General features: G+C 40.5%; 1 protein-coding gene across 1 annotated transcript in view; it reads left to right on the top strand.

Annotated features, from left to right (window-relative positions):
- The window catches only part of LOC119720561 (mucin-like protein), a 43,164-nt gene that overhangs the window by 14,267 nt on the left and 4,995 nt on the right, over positions 1–23,902 (top strand). Inside the window, exons 13-36 of the mRNA XM_038190277.1 lie at positions 475–553; positions 759–923; positions 2,968–3,084; positions 3,430–3,690; positions 4,057–4,209; positions 4,780–4,961; positions 13,128–13,308; positions 14,028–14,174; positions 14,709–14,783; positions 15,368–15,442; positions 16,394–16,501; positions 16,731–16,793; positions 17,046–17,102; positions 17,216–17,263; positions 17,428–17,475; positions 17,577–17,645; positions 18,539–18,607; positions 19,033–19,134; positions 19,542–19,679; positions 20,944–21,053; positions 21,464–21,680; positions 22,115–22,205; positions 22,493–22,539; positions 23,040–23,341. Coding sequence (XP_038046205.1) covers positions 475–553; positions 759–923; positions 2,968–3,084; positions 3,430–3,690; positions 4,057–4,209; positions 4,780–4,961; positions 13,128–13,308; positions 14,028–14,174; positions 14,709–14,783; positions 15,368–15,442; positions 16,394–16,501; positions 16,731–16,793; positions 17,046–17,102; positions 17,216–17,263; positions 17,428–17,475; positions 17,577–17,645; positions 18,539–18,607; positions 19,033–19,134; positions 19,542–19,679; positions 20,944–21,053; positions 21,464–21,680; positions 22,115–22,205; positions 22,493–22,539; positions 23,040–23,341 — 2,904 coding nt within the window. The remainder of the gene's footprint in view (positions 1–474; positions 554–758; positions 924–2,967; positions 3,085–3,429; positions 3,691–4,056; positions 4,210–4,779; positions 4,962–13,127; positions 13,309–14,027; positions 14,175–14,708; positions 14,784–15,367; positions 15,443–16,393; positions 16,502–16,730; positions 16,794–17,045; positions 17,103–17,215; positions 17,264–17,427; positions 17,476–17,576; positions 17,646–18,538; positions 18,608–19,032; positions 19,135–19,541; positions 19,680–20,943; positions 21,054–21,463; positions 21,681–22,114; positions 22,206–22,492; positions 22,540–23,039; positions 23,342–23,902) is intronic.

Consider the following 23,902-nt stretch of genomic DNA (forward strand, 5'->3'; position numbering starts at 1 on the left):
TCTGACTGACAAGGAAGGATGAATTACACGGCCGTTGAGATCGAAGGTGATCTTTTAATATTGACTTCGTGTTTTGACTTCGCCGGAGTTATCTTATTATCAGGTTTAACTCAATACTGTCCGAGATTTTGCAACTATAATACTCACACGTGTTTGGGCCTTTCCTTTCAAAACTCGGATGACACTGAGTAAATATGTGCTTATAAAATTACATCGTTGAATTTTCAAATGTTTTATCTTTCCAATGCAAAATGCCATTGTATGAAAGCATCTGTTTTTCATTCACATTTTGCTCTGGGCATGCCTTAAGAGGGCTAATCCTTTGATTTTAAGATGGTCGAGAATTGATACGTTAGGTGGCTATGAAAAGGTGGTAATAGTTTAGATCAAAATAATTATTGTGACACTCCAGCCTAATTTGATAATGTTTTGATGGTGTGTCATTGCGTTAGTTTTGTTTGTCATTCAATACAGGTTGAAGTCAAATTGAGTAACGATACCATGGATTTACTGACTACTGTCAGTGGTACCATTGTCACACCTACAGCTGAAGGTAAGACGGATCGCTAATTCTCCTGCATCAGTTGCAAGTTCAGAGAATGTGCATTATCACATGGTAATCCGTCGTAATATTCTACAGGTTGGGCAGTCACATTGTCGAATACAGGTTGTAAACAGAGTGTGCAGCAATATTGTAGTTTTCGGGATTTGTATCCTTTAATAATGAGCCAATACGGTTTTCTTTTTCTCTCTGTAAGGATTGCTGTTTAACAGTCTTCGTCTAACGAGGTCGGATAATCCCATCGAAGTGAGCGTCATATACGCGGAATATGTCACCTTTACTGTTAGGGTTAACAACAGCATGGCCGACATAACCATCCTCTTCAACCAGGACTTCAGAGGCAGAACTAAGGGACTTCTAGGTGGGTCTTCTTTTTCGCACAAATTTATCTTTTCTAGCTTTTCAGGATGAATTCGCTTGTGCCCTTTTCAGATTGTCAAATTGCATCACCGATGTGCAGAATTGGATGATAACAAACAAACTCAAGTTAAATGAGGATAAAACTGAATTTTTCATTGCCGCATCTTCTCATCATCATCAGAAACACTTAACCGACATAACTCTACAGATAGGTAACACAACAATCAAACCGTCTCAGACAGTCCGAAACTTGGGTGTTGTTTTCGACAGTTCCATGACAATGAGCAAACATATGCAAATCTATCAACTACCACAACAGGAACATATCCAAGATTCGTAAATACATAGACACAAACACATGCCACGCCGCTGTCCGAGCACTTGTACTATCCAGAATCGATTATTGCAACTCTCTTCTCAATGGTATTAATCAGTATGAGGTTGATCGACTCCAACGGCTTCAAAACAATGCCGCTCGTATCACATTATCTCAACCCAAATACACACATGCCTCTCCACTCCTTCAACAATTACATTGGTTACCAGTTAGACAACGCATCAACTTCAAAACAGCAGTTTTCATGCACAAAGCACTTCATAACACAATGCCGCAGTACATAATGGGATCACTCAACCTTAATGCACCCAGCCGTAGTGGCCTCCGCTCCAGTAACAACCTTAGAGTTCCACGCACATTCAAAAAGGCAGGGGACAGGGACTTCTCAGTGTCTGGTCCCCGATGCTGGAATTCCTTGTCACACAACATCCGCAACATCAGTTCTCTTGACAACTTTAAGGGTAGATTGAAAACTGATCTGTTCTCTCCACATAATCTGTAACTTGTCTTCTGGTTTTGTCCTTAGTCGCGCATTGATACTTGCGAAAATGCGCGCTATAAATCGTGTTATTATTATTATTATTGTCTAATGTTTACTACGTTATTGTAACAATACAGACTTGACACCCTTAGGGGGCATTCCCATAGACACGTGCATACAGGTTCCTCACTTTAATGACCCCTAACCCTAATGGACCGATCAAGTAAGCCCCGCCCACCGCTCACGTGGGCAATAGACCGCTTGCAGACGCGTTCGATACTTGACGCGCGAAGGTGCGCGACGCCATGTTATGGGACAAAATGTGCATAGATAGATATACGCTTGTCCCACAACATGGCGTCGCGCGCCTTTGCGCGTCGATTATCGAACGCATCTGCAAGCGGTCTATTAGCACCTGCTTCTCTCCAATGCCACACTGCAGTTTCAAGCCACGCGCGTAACACGCACGTGCAAGCATGTCGGACGTTTGTGCACGCAGGTCGGACATCAGTTATGGCTGTGATTGGTCAGGAAACCTTGGGGCGGGACTTACGGGATCGCTTAATTTTAACTTAACATACCCTCAACAAACTTTCTAAATTTTGGTTTTACATCACGAGGAACCGACTAAGGCGAAAATAAATGATGCCTGTAGAAATAGGACATTCGAATGTGTCCCTAATCTGCCTTGCTGTCCTAAGGTGCTTGTGTAATGTCTCTCCAATGTACATTTACATGAAAATGTTATTTTATAATCTAAATTATCAATGAAAGTAGATGAGACTCTGTAGGTATTTTCAAATTTATATTAATAATAATTATAATTTGGGAGGCTAATCATCCTTACTCGCAGCTGGTATGCTGAATTGCGAAGGACGCGGCTACAACGTGGTCGGGCCGCTGGCACGTGAAGGCGCCTATGACTGCCGGCCACATCGACCCATATAATTATGACCACGGAGCACAGCCTGAGATCGAAAGTGTTTGATTTTTCCGGAGGGAGGAAAACCGGAGGGCCCGGAGAAAAATCTTCGTGGCACAGGAGAGAACCAATGCACACCTCTACTCACATGCGATCCGCGGCCAGGATTCGAACTGTGGTCACCTTGGTGAGAGGCGAGCGCTTTACGCACAAGCCACCCATGCCACCAAGTTGTAACAAGTTTTCAATTAGGAAGCACATGTAGCTTAATTATTGTTATTTTTTACTGATGTGTGAACCTTTAGGTGTATGGGACGACGACCCAAGCAATGACACTTTGAGGCGTGATGGCACATTGCAATCAGCCTCTGGTGACAATGGAGAGTTGCTGGAGAGGGATTTCTTCGCATTTGGTGAAACGTGTAAGAAATTATTCACAATTTTTGTTTTTCTTTATTGCCAAAAAGTGAAAGTGTCCATGCAAGTAAAAATAAACCCAACCGACTGACGTTTGGGACATGCAGGAGCTTTAGAATGAAATAGAACTTTTGTCGGAAAAAAACCCAACGATTCAAAGTATTTTAATCCAATATTTGAATAATTTCCACACACCTTTTCACCTTTGGTGGTCGTTATAATTGCAAAGTTTGTTTAATTATAATGTCAGTATTCAGCGTCACAATTCATAGAACCTGTAAGAAAACAAACTTTGAATCTCAGCTGTGATAAGTCTAAGAGAGGGGTCATTATAATCTGATCTGTTTCAGGGAAGATTAGCGAAGAGGACTCCCTGTTCTTCTACCAACTTCTTGATGAAAGCTACGACTCACTGAACGACCCCAACTTCAATCCAGACTTTCTGCAAGATTTGCTTGACAGATCCCCGCAGGACAAAATCGACGAGGCCAAAGCAGTCTGCGGGCCCAGCAAAGCGTGTCTTTATGATTCCTTGGCTCTGAATGATACAAGCATCGGTATGGCTACATTGCTAATCAATGAGATGAACACGCTTAACATGGAATTGTCAAGTAAGTAAAACGTCAGCCTTCATGACTTATTTCCTTGGAATACTGTGTCATAATATTACAATGTAAAAGTTAACAGCAGATGTTGTTTTTACATTTTTTTCAGACTTCTGACTGTTAATTCGCCAGGCGTATTTGTGATTTTCAGGGGCACTTTTGCATTATTAGAGAGGAGACAATGATCATAATGCTTTCTTGTGTGCGTTTGAGGGGTAGTTTTGTTTTCATCTCTGGGGGCACATTTACGACCGCCTAAGGGGCAGTTTTGTTGGTCTATAAAAATGGGGGGGGGGGGGTTCCGCCACTCCTGTGTAAAAGTGCCCCCTCTTGTTATAACTTAAAACCTTTATGTATGAAATCTGCTTACAGCCAACTTCCCGCCGAATCTGCTGCTAGTGGAGACTATTGAGGTGGTTGTAGGGCAGAACTTCACCTTGCAATTAGAAGCAGCTGATCCTGATGGAGATAATATCACATACCACCTGCTTCAGACAGTAGAAGGGGCGTCAATTTCATCTAATGGTTAGTAAAATGCAATATCATCCAATTGTGTCTTAATAAGTCTGTGCGGTGAATCTTTGTGTTTTTTAAATTTCATTTAGATGAAATTTTTAATTGACGACTGTAAACTCCGTCAGATATTACAGTGCCATTTACTGGCAAATGCTTGAACTATCATTTGTCACGTTTACCTGAGTTGTGATGACCATGTTTTCCACCCATCTTAATTGCACGGTTTTGTAACATGGAGCCCACACATAATTGGAATTAGTAATATGTTACATGCATGATCGACTTGCAGTGGATAAAATATGAAATCGAAATGAAAGAAATGACATCAATGACGTGTCTGTTCCATTGTCAAAGCATTGACGATTTTATACAAATTAACTTGTATCACCCCAAAAAAAACGAGTTTGAGGATTATTCCATCTGACCCCATTCCTTGATTCAAATCTACAAATAGTTTAATTATTTTTTTTGGCAAAAGCTTGACCTCGTCTTCAAAGGTGGCTCCAAATCACGACGTGTTGAAGTCTTTGATGTATTATACCTTTTTTTGTCTTCGTCCCTGTTCACTTTTGTACACAGGCGGTTTTTTCACATGGACTCCTACAAACAGGTCCAAGGTCTCGATTGGTTTCCTAGCCACAGACGGTAGAGCCAATGCAACGCTTGAACCCATTGTGAAGCTTTGTGATTGTGAGAATGATGGCACATGTCTGTTTGATCAGTTCGTCAGTGGAACCAACCTTGTGCAGGATCGCTTCGGGGTAAGTTCTCATGTACAAAACATCTTCAACCAGTTGTCGATAATTTTATACATCTGCCTGATGATTCTTGTTGAAGAACCTTTGACGGTAAACTGAATTGTGCTAAAGGTCCAAGCCTGCTAGCCATCATTGGCAAGCTGTTGCAATTGGTAGCCGTTAATAGCAAGCTGCTTTGCAACTGATAGTCATGGTAAGCTGCTTGCATTTGTTACATCTTAATGGCAAACTGTTGCACTTAAGCGCTCAATGGCAAGATGTGTAGTTGATAAACCTCAATGGCAAGCTGCTTGCAACTGATAGTCCTCAATGGCAAGCTGTTTGCAACTCACATTCCTCAATGGTAAGCTGTTGCAGTTGGTAGCCCTCAATAGCAAGCTGCTTGCAAATCACAGTCCTCAATGGATAGCTCTTGCAGTTGGTAGCCCTAAATTGCAAGCCGCTTGCAACTGATAGTCCTCAGTGGCAAGATGTTTGCAATCGGTACCCCTAAATGGCAAGCTGTTTGTGACTATGATCCCTCAACGGCAAGCTGTTTGCAACTGGTAGCCCTCAATGGCAAGCTCTTGCAGTTGGTAGCCCTCAATGGCAAGCTTATTTTGCAAATGATACTCCTCAATGGTATAAAGTTGTTGCAATTTGAAGCCCTCAATGGCAAGCTGCTTGCAACTCACAGTCCTCAATTGTAAGCTCTTGCAGTTGGTAGCCCTCAGTGGCAAGCTGCTTGCCACTCACAGTCCTCAATAGTAAGAAGTTGGTAGCCCTCAATGGAAAGCTTTTTTTGCAACTGATAGTCCTTAATGGTAAGCTGTTACAGTTGGTAGCCCTCAATGACAAGCTGTTTGAAACTGCGATCCCTCAATTGCGAGCTTTTTGCCAGTGAAAGCCCTCAATGGCAAGCTGTTTGCAAGAGATAGCAAGAGAAACTGGTATCCTTCAATGACAATGTTTTGCAACTGCGCTAGCCCACAATGGCAAGCAAGGCTAAATGACAAGATTTGGGCAACTGGTAGCCCTCAATGGCAAGCTTTTTGCAACCGGTTGTCCTATGTGGCAAGCAATTGCTTGCCGTTAATGGCGAGATTTTGGCCACAGATAGCCCATACGGCAAGCTTTTTGCAACGGGTAGCCCTCTATGGTAAACTTTTTGCAACTGGTAGCCCTCAGTGGCAAGCAGTTTGCAACTGGTAGACTTCGACTTGGGCTAGATTTGGGCAACCGCTATTTCTGCATGGAAATCTTTTTGCATTTTGTACACCCAAATGGCAAGCTGTTAGCATGGTAGCAAACTATTTGCAACTGGTATCCTTCAATTGCAAAATGTTTGGAACTTCTTGTCCTCAATTGTAAGTTGTTTGCAACTGCTGGCCCTCAAGGGCAAGCTGTTTGGATGATGACATGCTGGTTGCTAACACACCTGATTAATCATTGTTATATGAGTGTGGATGATCATACAAGTGGTCTTTTAACAAGAGAAGCTGTGCTACCTAAGTGCGTTGCGTATAAGCTTTTTAAGCTCCTTGGAGTTGCTCCAGTTAGGACATTATAAAATCTGGTTTCAAAATACAAATACTGGCCTAACGTCAATTTCCACACCGACACACCTTGCGTATGCTACGGCCACTAAAACTCTTACAAAACTTCGAAACTAAAATATGACAATCGGGTCTCAACATATATATGGCAATACAATGGCCATTATGATTGTGTTCTTCCTTTAATGCAGTCATTCAGTTAGAGCTTATTGTATGGAACGCCAAAGAGGCATTTAATGTGATCATCGAATCGGTGATGGACTTTTGCAATCGGTGATGCATATTCACGATCGGTGATGGACTTTCGCGATCGGTGATGGACTTTCACTGGTGATGCATATTCACGATCGGTGATGGACTTTCGCGATCGGTGATGGACTTTCACTGGTGATGCATATTCACGATCGGTGATGGACTTTCGCGATCGGTGATGGACTTTTACTGGTGATGCATATTCACGATCGGTGATGGACTTTCGCAATCGGTGATGGACTTTCACTGGTGATGCATATTCACGATCGGTGATGGACTTTCGCAATCGGTGATGGACTTTTACTGGTGATGCATATTCACGATCGGTGATGGACTTTCGCGATCGGTGATGGACTTTCACTGGTGATGCATATTCACGATCGGTGATGGACTTACGCGATCGGTGATGGACTTTTACTGGTGATGCATTTTCACGATCGGTGATGAACTTTCGCAATCGGTGATGGACTTTTACTGGTGATGCATATTCACGATCGGTGATGGACTTTCGCGACCGGTGATCAACTTTGCAATCGGTGATGGACTTTTGCAATCAGTGATGGACTTTTGCGACCGATGATCAACGACCCATCACCGATTGCAAAATCCATCATCGATCGCCAAAGTGCATCAGTTATTGAACGTGCATGCCGCTGTGGCTTAGGGTTTCTCGTGTTGCCCCTGACGGTGATATTTGTTTACGGTGTTTTTGTGTTTGAAAGTGTCTTTCTCATATGTGAACTGCATTTTTTTTTAAATTAATGTGCGTAAAATGTTTGTTGTTGGTGTATGCCGCTGTGGCTTTGGGCTTTGGTGCTGCCCATATTGCAACCGGTAAATGCCCAATCGATGGTATCCGGAATAAAAACACTCCTCTGTGGATGTGGCATAAACACTATGATTTGTTTTTATCCAATAAATGGTAAAAAGGTTTTTGCACCTGATGATTGATGGGTGGGCCATCGGAGACAGCATATGGCGGGGTTATTGGGGGGCCTGACCAGGCATCCAGGGGGCACAGGAATGCAATCACATCATCATCATCATCATCATAAATCCATCTAATAGCCAATCTTGGTATAGATATGTGGGGCCCTCTGGTCACTTAAGCACACTTAAGCGAGCACATGATGGACAGTACACAGAGGAACTTTCCTTGCAAATGTTTTTCCACCACCACCCAATCAATCCCGGGACATACCGTTATTTCGTTTTACCGTTTTGCATTTCCTCAAAACAAAAACAGTAAACAAACCATTGACCGTTTTGTCGTTTTACAGTTTTGTAAAACGGTCAAACGGTATTAAGATAAGTACGGTTTCTCTGTTTTATAAGTTTAATAATAATGATCAATGATTTTTGTGTTACAGTTTTACACAAATAACTTTGAAAAACAGCAAAACGGTCAGTATTGAATTGTTTTTTTTTTTTTATTTCAGTGTCATAGTGAGCAGTCCGTGGTGCATTTTGTGGTGCTGGGCAAGGGGGCTGGAGGGGGACCATGCTTTACATGAAAAAGTGTTACCTCGGCATAATGCGTGGTGTGATTCCTGGCGTGACCCTGACCCCCTTCTCACGCGATTCAGTTGGTGGGGTTTAAGAGTTGCAAGCAAAAATGGCGCTGGAAAACTTCAAGGGGGGACATTACTTTTTACAATGGATACAGGGTGGTAACACGTTTGAAGAAGTTACAGATATTTGAAGGAAATTGAAGTTCGGCGCGGCTTTTCAATAGCCAGTTCGAAAACTATGTCGTGATCGAGAACGAAATGTGAGGAGGGTAATTTGGGTCCTAGGCAATGACTCGATCCCATGAGGACGCATTAACATTCCTAGGTGCATTGCTTAATTGCCGAACCTAAATCAAAAAATGGTCGACAGGACTATTGACCGTTTTTCATTGTCATGTTCTTGTAAAACAACACTCTGAAATGAAGCAACTAACCGTTTATCGCTTTCAACAATCAAGAAAAACAACAAAAAGTCACTGTTTTTTGTGACCTAATACCGTTTGACCGTTTTACAACACTGTAAAACGAAAAAACGGTCAACGGTGCGTTTACTGTTTTTGTTTTTGAGGAAATGCAAAACGGTAAAACGAAATAACGGTATGTCCCGGGATTCAACCCCTTACATCCGCCAGTTATAGTGCTCCAAGGTTTCAAGAGACTATACAAATTACAAGGATTAACATGTTCGCAATTTTTAGGATACAGACAGCCTGCTCCTCATATTTATGGGGCAAATGGAACCATTCAATCCCTTGTTTTTCTATTTTGTTAGGCTAATTTGATACTTGCCGTAGCGATCTCACTGTGTCACGAGGCTATGATGTTTTCCTGACTGAATGTACATCTGTGGGAAGCTATTTTTTGTTATTCAAGTTTAATTTGCATTTGTTGTCATTTATTGCCACATATATCTCATTTTCATATAGGCCTACATGTATTTCATTTATTGTCAAGCATATTGTGTATGCCGTGGCTTTGAGTTTCTTGTGTTGCCCACTACTGGTCGGGCCTGGTGTTGCCCCTAAATTGTGTTAATACGGTTATATGTTTTATAATATGTCCGTTCTCACTTGCGAACTCCATTTTTTGTAATGTCCGTGAAATGTTTGCAGTTAGTGTATGCCGCTGTGGATTTGGGCCTTTGGTGTTGCCCATATTCACATATTCACATAACCATAACAATTAACAATTCAAACGGTATATGCCATATCACAGGTATCCGGAATAAAACACTCCTCTGTGAATGTGGCATGAACAGAATGATTTGTTTTATAATAGGCCTATACCCTTCGGGAGACACTTTAGCGTCACACACTTAGAGGCAAAATATTATCGTCGCAAATAGACTCGATTGCTCGTGGTCGAATTAGTAAAAATTACCCGGCGAATTAAGGTAAAATTGGAGTTACGGGTCATTAAAGTTGGGGGGAAAATGTGTGCACTAGTTTATGGGAATGTTCCCCAAATAGCCAATTATGGGTTATTATAAGTTATTGTTTTTTTATCATTATTATTAACATTATTATTATTTGGGTTGATTATCACCATCAAGCAGCTCAGAAGCTGAATTGCACAGTGATTTACAGTAAAAATTAAAATGAATTAAAAATAAACACATTTCACGAGAAATCGAAACACATACAAAATGCACAACAACAATCCATTATTCTCAAAAACATATATACTCGGATAATAGCAATTAAAATTGTATACATTTGAAAATCCTATGTTGAACTATTGATGAGTCTGGGCTATTTCGAAATCTCTTGGATGAACCGGGATACTCCTTGAGTGTTCTACTCGATCTAAGATTCATAGTGTGCCAACTTTTTGATTGAGGAAACCACTCATTAAATTTGCCTGATTTAAAAGCACCTAGAGCAAAGTTTGTACACATAGTGGTTCTTCTATCATAAAGGTGATCCAGAGATAGAGTAATACGGCAAACTCTTTTGGATCGACTAAATTAGATTGGTCTGTTTGAGTGTAATGCTTGAGTGCCAAACCGGCGATGCGTTTGCTAGGACTGGTCTAACATAGGGTAACAAGTTCTTTGAGTAAAACCAGTTTCTTTCAGTTTCCTGAACATAAATAATTTTCTATTAGCTTTACCAATCATCTCAGCAATGTGTTTCTCATGTCCTTAAATTTGAGTCCGAGTATTTTTTTACCAATACGTGATAAAAGGTTCTGCATAATATGATGATTGATGTGTGGGTCATTGGAGACAGCATTATGGCGGGGTTATTGAGGGGTCTGAGCAGGCATCCAGGGGGCACAGGAATGCAATCACATCATCATCATCATAAATCCATCTAATAGCCAATCTTGGTATAGATATGTGGGGCCTCTGGTCACTTAAGCACACTTAAGCGAGCACATGATGGACAGTACACAGAGGAACTTTCCTTGCAAATGTTTTTCCACCACCACCCCTTACATCCGCCAGTTATAGTGCTCCAAGGTTTCAAGAGACTATATCAATTACAAGGATTAAAATGTTCGCAATTTTTAGGATACAGACAGCCTGCTCCTCATATTTATGGGGCAAATGAAACCATTCAATCCCTTGTTTTTCTATTTTGTTAGGCTAATTTGATACTTGCCGTAGCGCTCTCAAGTGTCACGAGGCTATGATGTGGGAAGTTATTTTTTTGTAATTCAAGTATGATTTTCATTTGTTGTTATTATTGCCACATATCTCATGTTCATGTATTTCATTTATTGTCAAGCATATTGTGTATGTCGTGGCTTGGAGTCTCCGCTGTTGCCCACTACGGTTTGGTGTTGCCGTTATTAATATAACCATAACAATTGATAAGTCGACCGGTTTTCCCTATCATTGGTAATGTGGCTATAAAACACCGTGATTTGTGCGTCGCCAGAATTTTTTTGCAGAGGGGCAAAACATTTTTCTCCCCGAAATACCTGGATTTTTCCAGCATATTCACGATTTATCATTTTTCGAGGGTGGGCATTTTTCAAACAATATTACTTCGCGCCCCTTTTTCTGTCTTCTTCCCCCATCTTTTTTTTTTTTTTTTGGGGGGGGGGGCTTTTCCGGGGGGGGGAGTGCTCCCGTGCTCCCCCCTTGTGACGCCCATGGGTGATGGTCTTTCACGATCGGTGATCAACCTTCCATGGACTTTTGCTATCGGTGCAGAGTTTTTTGTTTTATATTATCAAAGTAAGTGGGTGAAAATATCCCAGCCAACCCCCCCCCCCAAAAAAAAAACCCACTTTCTTCAACTTAAATATGCTGTGATTTCTGGGCGACGGAGGCTGCCGGCGTCATGGGCAGACTAAGCTTTGTTTAGGTTATCGGTACATAGGTAACTGTTGCGGTTGTACTCCTATTGGAAAATTTTAGTGTGTTTTTATTTATACATTATTCAATATTTTCCTTTGATAACTCCGATGTTTAAAAAGACTGTGCACACCGGTGAATAATTTATTATTTAGTTAAAGAATAATGTAACCAATTGGGTTAAATATAGCGAATGTCTGTTCTGTTTGTGCACTATACAATTGACCAGGCCACTTAAGACAAGCTCGAAAAGATCTCGGAAGTTGCGGCTCGATTGTAGACCGTTGTAGCCTATACATCATGTACATGATGAAAAGGTATGTTCTTAAAATTGAAAAGGATTCCATTATTTTGCTGAACGTCAGTTGGTGCATGGAACGCGTTTGCATGTGGAACACCCAATTTGTGAGCCCCCATGTAAAAACGATTGACCTCGATCGTGCCCCAATTCCACGACTGCAAAAAAAAATGGTAGCTGGTAAGTGGAGACCTGAAGCACGTGTTGTTGCGAGGGCTAAAGGGACAAGGTGATTGATTGCCAAAGAAGACATGGCTGGCACAAACCATAGAGCTAGCTCTATTTCCCACAGTGGTCTTAGCAGATTGAGTACCATGCTGCATTACAAAAATGTACACATCCAATCATTGCTCTTTGAAAAAACAATGATAATATTTTCTAATCTTAAAAATGATTAAATTCTAAATTTAATTCTTATCAAACACACACACCATGGTTCGAAAATTACATCGGTTACGCGGAAGTAAAATTTATCAGATTTTCGCGAAAGGTATTAAAAAAACAGAAGAGCAAAATAAAGGTTCTGCGCATTTGCAATTAAATTTAACTTGCTCCAGAGCAAGGAACATAGATAAGTATAATACGTGCAAATGATTACGACGCAACACACAGATGCGACGGTCGCGAAAGTCCATCACCGTTTCGGCGATCACATTAAATGCCTCTTTGGCGTTCCTGTTTCGCCAAAAGCGGCATTTAATCGGTGATGGACTTTCGCGATCGGTGATGATCTTTCGCGATCGGTGATCAAAGCTGCGATGACCAGTCGTTGAGTAAAAGTCCATCACCGATCGCGAAAGTCCATCACCGATCGTGAATATGCATCACCAGTAAAAGTCCATCACCGATCGCGAAAGTCCATCACCGATCGTGAATATGCACCACCAGTAAAAGTCCATCACCGATCGCGCAAGTCCATCACCGATCGTGAATATGCATCACCAGTAAAAGTCCATCACCGATCGCGAAAGTCCATCACCGATCGTGAATATGCATCACCAGTAAAAGTCCATCACCGATCGCGAAAGTCCATCACCGATCGTGAATATGCATCACCAGTAAAAGTCCATCACCGATCGCGAAAGTCCATCACCGATCGTGAATATGCATCACCGATTGCAAAAGTCCATCACCGATTCGATGATCACATTAAATGCCTCTTTGGCGTTCCATATTATTGGACCCCTTGGCGCAATTTTTAAACCTAAGCAATTATTATGTCGTCATAAACAAATAAAGGGACATTCTGTGTCTCATCTTTATCAGGTGGTGTTGTGTGAGTGTCAGATGGGCTTCACTGGTGAGTCTTGCGATATGGATTATGACGCCTGCGCCGACAACCCTTGTTTCACGGGTGTGGCTTGCACTGATGAGGCCCCGCCATCGTACAACAGCACCTGCGGACCTTGCCCTGAAGGACTCGAGGGAGACGGCAGGAGCTGCCAAGGTATAAGTCTTGACATTAATATATCAAAATGAGAGTAAATGGTAAATTAGCTATCTGTCTGTTATTTGTCTTCGTTTGCATCGCCGTTTACTACTTCTATTACTGCTGCTGCTGGCATTTTAAAGCCATGTTTTGTTAACAATACGCCAAATATTTAGTAAGGTCTCGTGTATCTGCGTGGTTAGCTCAGTGATCCATGAGGCAAGGATGAACTAGTTGGAGATCACTCCTAATTGCTTTCCATATTGTACCCATGGAGGCTTTCAAGCTAAAGTCCCCTTCCTTGCTTTAATAGATGTTCCAGTCTGTATCAAGCCATGTTCCAAGATACTCGTGCTCTTTACCTCAGCTCCATTGGGTTTTTTTTTCGGATAGAGTATGGTGGATGGTCTGGGATTTTAAAAGCCCTGTGTTGTGTTTTTAAGCATTCGAGCATAGATCCATTTCTCAGCTATCTCTAGAAGATTCATCTGGCTGAACTAATGTTATCGAAAAGGGGTAGATATCGAAGGCAAGCTCTGTCAATATGACAAGGCCGATCCTCTAAGACCTTGAGGTGATTGTATAAAACTGAAGGTCCTGTGTCTGAAAATGGCAGTTCTCGATCTCACGGGGAATAAATTTCGCAGCATGAAAAACTATCGTTTCCTGAGTTCTGTAAGTCATCTCCAATTATTCAGACAATACTTTTTTGTCACTGTCTTAATATGTTTCTGTAGATATCAACGAGTGTGAGTTGTACGGAAACCAAACAGCTAGCAGTGGCGGACCAGGCTGTGATCAAAACTGTGACAACATCCTCATGGACTACACGTGTAGTTGCAATCCTGGATATTTACTGCATGAGGCTGGCAGGCGGTGCATCGGTAGGTGTTAAAGTACATGTCAGAAATGTGAGGTTTTTTGGTCCAAATATGTTTTTTACAGGAAGGTATCTTTTGAAAAACAATGTTACTCATGTTTGAAAAACAATGTTACTCATGTTTAAAACAAATCGGATGTGGTCACGGAGGTGTTCCCTGCACTGTTCTGCACTGCGTGTGTAACTCTTGATACGGGAATAAAATGTGCTAGGCCGGTTTTAAACACTCTGTTTAAGACTGGTTGGAGTCTTGATGCTGATACTTACCCGAGCCGAAGACGAGGGTAAATATCAGCATCCGGACTCCAACAGGTCTTTATAAATAAAGTGTTTAATACCTGCCAAGCACATATTTATTCCCATTCATGAATACTTTTTCGGTCAAAATAAAATTTAAACTTATTCGGTGCAAAAGCCAAAACAAGTCATTAATGTAATATTTCGTTAGTAGATGTTTTTGTATAACCACCTATAAAACAAGCTGGAGATGTCACTTTAAGTGCCCCTTATGTTTTTGTTACGTAATCCTTTTTATCAGAAATACCTGCGACTATGGCTACTGCTTCAACTGCAGCTTCAACAACAACTTATCCTTCAAAGAGCACTACCGCAGGTTTGACGCTTTCGTTAGACATTTATAGTAGGCCTATATTATATTTCTTGAGAGGGAGAAAATAACTGCTGTCACCTGTCAATGCTGCGATCAACGGTTTTTGGTCAAACTAGTTATATATATTATATTTCTTGTCTCTTGTTAAGGCTGCGATTGACGTTTTTTTGGTCAAACTTTTTGTTGTTCTATAAAAAGGTACCTTTTGAAAAAAAGTGCTACTCATGTTTAAAAAATCGAATGCGGTCACGTGATGCCTGCACTGCTCTGCACTGCGTGTGTTTCTCTTGATGTTGGTTCGAAATATGGAATTGACTGTTAAATGTGGAGAAAAGAGCATTCTGATTATGTTTATATTACCTGTTTTTTCGTCTGTCGACATGACGTCATAGGTAACGTGGATTATAAAAAGTACCGGGAAAGTTGGACAACAAAGCTTGAGCGTTTTAGTAAACATTTTGAATGATCACCTATCAAACAAACTCTTCGACATCAAGCACAGTTGGAGAAACATGCATTCTGTCTACCAAAGAAGATGTCGCTAATATTGCCGCTCATTGAATTGGTTATGTTATCCTTTTTAACAGAAACACCTGCAGCCATGGGTCCTGTCTCAACGGCAGCTTCAACAACAACTTATCCCTCGAAGAGCACTACCGCAGGTTTGACACTTTCGATAGACGTTTTTAGTTGATACTTTCCTTGAGAGAGAAAAAAGGCTGCTGTCACCTGTCTAAACTTTGATTGACGGTTCCAAAAATACTAATAGTAGGTCTGTGTAAATTGAAGGTGCTCCCCGATTGCTGTGTCGACCAATCATGGCTGTTGGCTTCGCAACCAAGTATTCCAACTGTACATTTATCATTTTCAGCAAATCCGTCTGTAGCATTAATCTACAAAGGAAAGATAATGGTGAAATGACACCTTTGCATTTTCAAAAAGTAGTTGGTGCATTCGCTGGTGCCAACTCAATTGTTATCACACTCTTGCATACTGCAGATTGATACCTGTTGTTGCAAACATAGGATAGTATATAGTTATCAGCAAAATGCAAGAGAAGGATTGTTAGAGGTAGATTGGATGTAATAAATCACAATGAAAATTAACATACCTCATAAACGTTTGAATTAAAAGTACCAAGTACACGATATAAATACATAACTGGCTACATTGTTTGCAATATTGGGTAGAAATATGGCCAGTTGATTACCTTGCCTACCTATCCCCCTCCTGCACTGTGGCACATAAGGCCATCATGCTCTGCCTACATCTGTGTCTGTTCCGCGCGCATCCCCTGGCCTCCTGCAAACTTTCTTTCCTTTTCTAAGGTACCTCTCCAAGTTAACATGTTCAATAACTATTGAGCGTGTGCGGTGCTGGTCCGATTACTCCCGCATTGACGATAAATCAGTGTTGCTGAAAATGCTCCCTGATTTTCTGTGTGTTATTTTTCAACAGAAGCGCCATCACCGACAGTTCCGATGTCAACTGCAGCTTCAAGGACTTCTCCTGCAGGTCTGCCTTTCAAATGCATTTTTATTTGAATGCTTCCATGTTTTAATGTCGTCAGGGTTAACATTAAAATCATCTTCCCTCTTTTTACCGACAAATAGACATTCCATCGACGACCCCTCAACGATCAACTGGGACTCCTGCAGTGACTTCGAAAACAACTACTGCGGGTCTGACTTCAGAAGTGACTTCAAAATCGACTTCTACAGGTTCGATTTGATATAATGTTCGAAATGGATAATTTGTAAGAGTAACAAAGGCTTGACTGATCTTCCCATCCTATATTGACAAGGGTCTTTTAAATAAGAATGGAAGCAGTCAAAGAATATTTTTGTTACACGGATTGTTTATAGCCTGAAATGCCGAACTCTAATATGATAAAGAAGAGTGTCGGCCACTTTGCATAACCCTGAATCTCTTAATCTCAATTTTGTCCAGAAACAACCGCAAATCCAGTACCAACTACAAGTCCGGGAGCATCCCTTCCAGAAATGACATCTGGTAAATGAACAATTTCTTTTCTTTACATATAGCATACCAATGCTGTATGGCACTGATTGTATCGGATTAATCGGCACCTTAGCATTTTCAAGGATGCTTGTTTAAGTGTGACATTAGATGTTGAAATTTCATTGGTCAACTTATTACATTTTCCTTCTAATTATATATGAATTACTTCTATTTTTTGTTCAAGTTTGGCTCTATTGAACATTTTCAAAAATTAAAGGAACTGTTTTATTCTATCATTATCAGGTCCTGTCGGCAGAGTGCCGACAAGCGCTGGTTCGACTTCTAGCTCAACTTCAAAAGGTATGCAGATCACTGGAAGAGCCAGTTATCCATCGTACTATAGGCCATTTACAGACACGCAACTAACTTTATGGTCAATTTCAGGAATTGACTTGATTCATTTCTTTTTACAGAGCAATCGCGAACAACTGAGTCAATGACCACTTCGAAATCGGTTGGAGGTATGTTCCCTAATTGCATATTTGTATGGTCGAACTATTGCACATTTGTAAAGGTATGTAGATCACAGGAAGAGCCAGTTATCCATTAAACTTTGCATGTAGGCCATGAAAAGACGAATTTGTGGTCAATTTCAGCAATTGACCTGATTAATTTCTTTTCACAGAGCAATCGCGAACAACTGAGATATTGACCGCTTCGAAATCAGTTGGAGGTATGTTCCCTAAATTTTAATTTCGAAATGTGTAATGCATTTTATTTTTATTAATGTTTTAAGTAAAATGATCTGTTACTTTGCAAACACCTTTTTTTCAGAGTTGACGACTGAGCGAATCACAAGTCAAGTTTCAACAGCTCGCACTTTGACAGAACCTAGAACTAAAGGTATTGAATCTATAGATCTCATCTACAGACTATCGAACAGATAGATTCAGATTCAAATTTAGGTTGTCATTTTGGGGAATGCAGCTTGGCCTGATATTGTAAAGAAAATACAACAAGATGTGAATTGATTTTTGTTCATGATCTGCGAGGGACATTGTTCTCGGTTGCAATACAGGGCGAGTCAAAAATCAGGAAACCCAAATAGCAGCACCATTTTTGTAATGAAGTTATTCTGCGTGTTACACTTTCAAAATCTAGGATATAAAAGCCCAATTAATGAATTTTATTTTAGGGCAAGAAACATTCAAATCACTAACGTACTTTTCAAGTTACAGGATTTTAAACGCAAACACTGCTATAAAGCTCTGTCCATGGATAACAAAATCGATTAGTAAGTGTTATTTCAGCAAAACGAAAACAATTTCCGCACATCCCTATGTGAATTGTTTTGCTGCAAGAATACATTTTTGTGATCCGTGGACAGAACTTAAAACGGTGGTTGTGTTAAAAATACTGAAACATGAAAAGTATATTTGTACCTGAGTGATGTGAATGATTCTTGTACTAAAAGAAAGCTGATTAATTGGGTTTCATATTCTAGATTTTAAAGGTGGTACATAATGCAAAACTCTATTAAAAAAAATAATCCTACCATTTGGGTTTCCTTCTTTTTTTACTTATTCACCCTGTACTATGTTATTACGTTATTTAAAGATTTCTGAAGTCCATGTTGGGTATTGACAAGAATCCTTTCCTTTTCACAGAGCAACCGCGCACGTCTGTGAATATGACCACTGCAAAACCACTTGCAAATTGTCGCAAATTGATTTCTATATTAAAGGATGTTTAAATTGGTAAAATAAACGTTTAATTTTGTGACCACTTTTTTTCAGATCTAACGACTGAGCGAATTACAAGTAAAGTTTCAACCGCTCGAACTTCGGCAGAACCAACCACTGAAGGTATTGGATCAAAAGAACTTGTATAATGTCGTGCAGTGGCACACTCAGGGTGCAAACTTGGTTTTCGTTTGCAGTTTCTCCTGCGATCTTTCAGAAACTGTTACAGCTTATTTCCTGTATTCCTTGTCTGGGAGGAACCATTTGTTTTTAGTTTCAATAGTATGTATTTAATATGGTAGTATGGTACGGGATTTCGTGTATCCATGGAGAAATATGGTGTATCTAATTGTATCCTATAGACAAAATCACGGTGAGCTGTCACTTCTATCACGAAGGACTCCTTTCTGGTAATCCTCCATGTGAGGGGGCAGTTACTTTGTACAGTATCGTGCTTATGGAGGCCCGCGAAGGCGGCCCGTGAATATACAGTGATCAAGTGCCCCGATTCGTAATCTTTACAATTTCTTTTTCTGTCCATTGCTTAGATTGCCAGTTATCTGCCTTCAGCTGTCTGAATGGAGGGGCATTTGATGCTGAGTTTTGCAAGTGTGTTTGCCCACTTACCCATTCAGGAGCAACATGCGCTGGTAACAGATATTATTTATGATGAAGCATTTTTTTTTTTAAATGTCGATATATCCAAACATTTTGTTCTTGTTGATGTTGGTCACTCACAAAATTAAAAAGGTATGACGCAACGATTGTGTACTTCTAAGAACTAGAGAAGCGTCCTCTTCATCAGCTAAAAACCAAGTCGTAAGCCTACTGCTCAACATACTAATTACCAATAAACCTACATATATGTGCATGTAATTTTGCAACTGATGGCAGCTTTGGGTCGTTTCAAAAACTACTTGGTATATATACGACATTCGTTTAAGTCAGTTCTTCTCGTTATACTTTTTTAGCTCGTATGCAATGAATGTCATCAGAGACCAATAATTTGACTACGATCGGAGGTTGTATCTCCTAAAAATTCATTTTTGTTTTGCAGATGCGAGTCCGTGTCTCTCTGGTAATAGATGCCCTGATGCTCAACACTACTGTCTACCAGATATAAACCAAGATGGCTTCACTTGCATTTGCAATGTTTTCGAAGGGTTTTTCCCGCAAGATAATGGTTCTTGTCAACGTAAGTCAATATTGTGTCATTTATTTCTATAGGCGTTTTCGAAGGGTTTTTCCCGCAAGATAATGGTTCTTGTCAACGTAAGTCAATATTGTGTCATTTATTTCTATAGGCGTTTTGCTGAAACGTTCGGGATGGCATTCCAATATCACTGCCTTCCCTCAAATTATCATGATTGTGTGTTAAATGTGAATTCGATATTGGTCAAATAAATCATTAGGCCTGCAGAAGATGTGAGTAGGCAATATGCAAGACATCGCCAACTTGAATTTGTATTGAACCCAAAACTGCCGTTAGAACGCACCATGTTGTGTACTGTACTTGCAAACCTCCAACAACCTGCAAATCTTCAACAGCATATCTACATTGTATTTCCAAGCGTCTCATTCAAACAACTAAGTGTTTCATTAAATCATTTTGCACTCGTCAATTCTGTTCAATATCAAAAACATTTTTTTTCTCAATACAAAGCAAAATATAAATAGCCATTAGAACAAAAAGTCATTGTTTTCGATGGAGGTGTGACCTGAATAGGCAAAAACTTAGCGCGCATGAGGTGAATTTTCCTGTTAAAAATCTGAACCTTTTCATACCAGGCTTTCGATGTTTATCATTTATTCACTAGTCCAGTGTATCATTATCTGGTTATCCCTTAAGGCAACTAGTTGCGCCACAGGAGGCCAGTTCAAACGGAACAGTTTACTTTCTGCTGGATCAACCTTTTTTTAAACCCCTAACATGTTACATGTACAGGCATAGTCCGACAAATTCATGATTGTCATTGTTTGTGCATCAATGTCAATGATCAAAGAAAGAAAAACAAAGGTTTCAGTACCCGACAAAAACGTCTATTTCGTTTGATATTTAATTTATGAAACATCTCGGTGTGTTTAGACTACTGAAGAATGATTCAGGCATGCCCAATAAGTCGTTAAGTCAAGTGATACTAATTGTTCCCTGCTGGTGATAGGCATTCATCTGGTGCTGAACTGCCCTAAGGTGATAACATCTTGAGATAATTGAGATAAGAAAGCCTGGTTCAGCAATGGTGAAAACCCAAATATAAGACCGCTTGTCGGGTTTTCTTTTAAAAGAGGGTTCACGGATTAGGCCATAATGTTTTGCATATACGCAAAATAGAAATTACATGATTTCAAAACAAAATCAAACAACGACAGATAAACCATCGTTTATACAGATGAAATCGCATGTAGATGATGATAAGCTTTAATGATTAATTATGGTTATCTTATCGTTTTTTGTACAGAACTTCCGTCTAAGCAGATTGTGTTGACAGCTGATTTGGATTTCAACCAGGCCTTCAGAAATCCGACATCAAGTGCCTTCCGGAGACTAGCTGCTGTGTTTGAACGAGCGGTAATATTAATCAGTTCTGATCTCAATTCAGGAATGAAACGAAAGCGTGATCATTTCATTACATGGGTGTGAACAGTTTATTAAAGAAGGGGCATCATTTTACAGTACAACGCTGAACACTTGCCCAAGCAGATGCGATTACGCCGATCAAAAAAAAATAAAAGAACTGATCAAATGAAATATTAATATTTGAAATTCGAAAGAGGGATGTAGTCTAAGGAATGAAAATAATGCAATCTATATGTATCTAAATCTAATTGGTCTAAAAACAAACAAACAAGGATACCCATTATTGGCGTTCACTCTATACAAACTCGTTGTACTCATGCTGAGGTGTTCTTAATTGATTAGAGACCAAAGTGACTGGGAGATTCTTTAGTGTGACCAGTGTATGTAAACATTTCCTCCAGATTTTTATGAGGCTTAAGGACAATCCATCTACCAACGGTGTATCGTCAGTTCACGTCCCGTGGATGGAGGAAGGCAGTGTTATCGTGAGGTCTGTGGCTTCATTTGAAAACGGTGCGCCCTCAGACATCACCGTGCAGGAAGTCATGTCAAGCAGTCCATCACTGAGTGACGGCAATACGGTCATCTCCATCAACCGTGATTCTGTAATCGTAGACGGTAATACACATGTATACAAACCAGGACTGTGGGTGAAGGCCGCCCTCTTGTGTGAAAAGAATAACTGCCTCAAGGGGCAGCCTCGTAGACAAACATTGAGGACTAAGGACTGTGGAAACTGCAGCCTCAATCTTAAATATAAATTTCGTATTAAGCTCCCATCATACATTCAGTTATTTCATAAACTGTGGAGTGGCTATTCAAGGATATAGCCCTATAGATTGTAGCTAAATGCAGAATGTATGTTTGAATTTCGGTCTAATCCATTTTAGTTGAGCGTCCGTGAGTGCTTTAAAAAATGACTGGATATATGCACTATCCCTTTTGTTTATAATGTATTACGATTGATCTCTACCAATGTCCTTGTCTTTCGGTCATTGGTTGTTCTGTTAATTCGATAGTCTATGAAAATGGGGTTTTCTTTTTCATGACAGATGGGGAAGTAGTCTGTGTACCAACCTACTGCAAGAATGGCGGGACATGTGAGACGTCTGGGAACTTCCCTTACATTTCATTTACGTGCAGGTAAATCCAAAATCATTTCACAACATTCCGGTGAATTGAACGGTAATGCATCTGCCAATACAAATTGATATTGTAAACTAATTGTTGTAGGTACGGCCTGTCAAGAACAAGTATTAAAATACGGTGCATGCGAATTTCTTTCTTTGTGCATTATTTCATTCGGGAAAACGTCACACATCCACCAGATAGGTATGCGATTGGTTAAACTAGGGAGTATGTAACGATCCCTTGCACATTTCAAACGTAATAAACCACAGTGTTTATTGTTCTTTCTTTTTCCTTTTTAGCTGTCAAGCTTCATATACCGGGGAGCGTTGCGAGACAGAAATCGACGGTAAAAACTCGTTGAAAATTGTATAGTCCAGTGTAAAGCTAAAGGAATAGCTAAGAAGATGTGTGTATGTCGGGTCGGCTCCTACTTTTACCGAAAGAGAATTTCTCGACGTCAACGAATAGTCATTGTGACGTTCGCTGTACAACCAAATTAATTTGCACCTGTTTGCATTGTAGAACAGGCAAATAGAATCCTTAACATCACTTACACTAAATTAAAACTAATTAAGTGTATACACAAGTCAGGTTTCCACTTTAACGGCCAATTTTCAACCTTAAATGCATGAGTTGCACATTAGCCAAGCATATTTACTTGATCATTGCATCCGATGAAGTTAGCGTGAAGTTGTTGCGAAAGCTCATTCATTCGTGTACAAAGCTCTCTATGTCACTCTGGTTTTTCTGTCGTTACTTATAGAGTTTCACATAATTGCATACAAAACCTATTAACCATGAGTTAGTAATCTAATAGTTTTTGTATTAAATCGGTCTCCCCTTCAGAGCCCGGCTCAGGCGGTCAGTCCACCATTGCTTTAGTACTCATCATCGTTGGCTGTGCTGTGCTTATTCTCGTGGCGGCGTGCATGCTGCTCTGCATGTGTCGTCTGGTTTGGAGGCAACGTACCAAGCCACTTGCTTACCGTGACCACAGACAGCGGTCGGGTGTGCCTAGAGAAAGCCGGAGCATTCCTGATCTGAGCACGGAGTCTGGTGATGTCCCCCGCATGGCATATTTCCATGATGAGGAGGATAGGATGAGTCGTCTGATGCACGTCATGAGACGCTCTCCCTACCTACAGCAGGTAAAAGGCAATAAAGGCACAAAGGAATATTGGTGATTCCCCTGAAAAGAATAACAAAATAATAATGTTTAATGTTTTTATAAAGCGCATGTATCCACCAGTATTGGTGCTCAAGTTGCTACATCATTATTACCCTGCTCATTGGGCCCATGAAACATTCCAAATACAATCTCAGCTCCCTGGGGAGTATACTGCTCGACGCTGCCATGGTTTGCGCAAAGCAGCCAGAATCAACCGCAATAACCATCTATGCCCTCACAGGTACCCAATTTACTGCTGGGTGGGGAGAATCAATGAGTGACAAAGTGCCTTGCTCAAAGGTACACTTACCATAAGTCCATGGCTGGACTCGAACCCACAACCTGCAGAATTACCCGCAGACCACGAATTCAATGCTCCAGCCCACGATGCCACGACACCCCACACTTCAAAATTCAAAAACATGCTACGCTCGCGTCAATCTCCATAAAAGGGTTGTTTACATCTTACTCGCCAGCTGAACACTCCATTATTTTGCTAGAGGGATGTTTCAAAAAGCATGAAGTGAACTTGTTGAACAAA

The sequence above is a fragment of the Patiria miniata genome, unplaced genomic scaffold (assembly GCF_015706575.1).
Source record: "Patiria miniata isolate m_02_andy unplaced genomic scaffold, ASM1570657v1 HiC_scaffold_9, whole genome shotgun sequence".
In the NCBI taxonomy this organism is placed as follows: Eukaryota; Metazoa; Echinodermata; class Asteroidea; order Valvatida; family Asterinidae; genus Patiria; species Patiria miniata.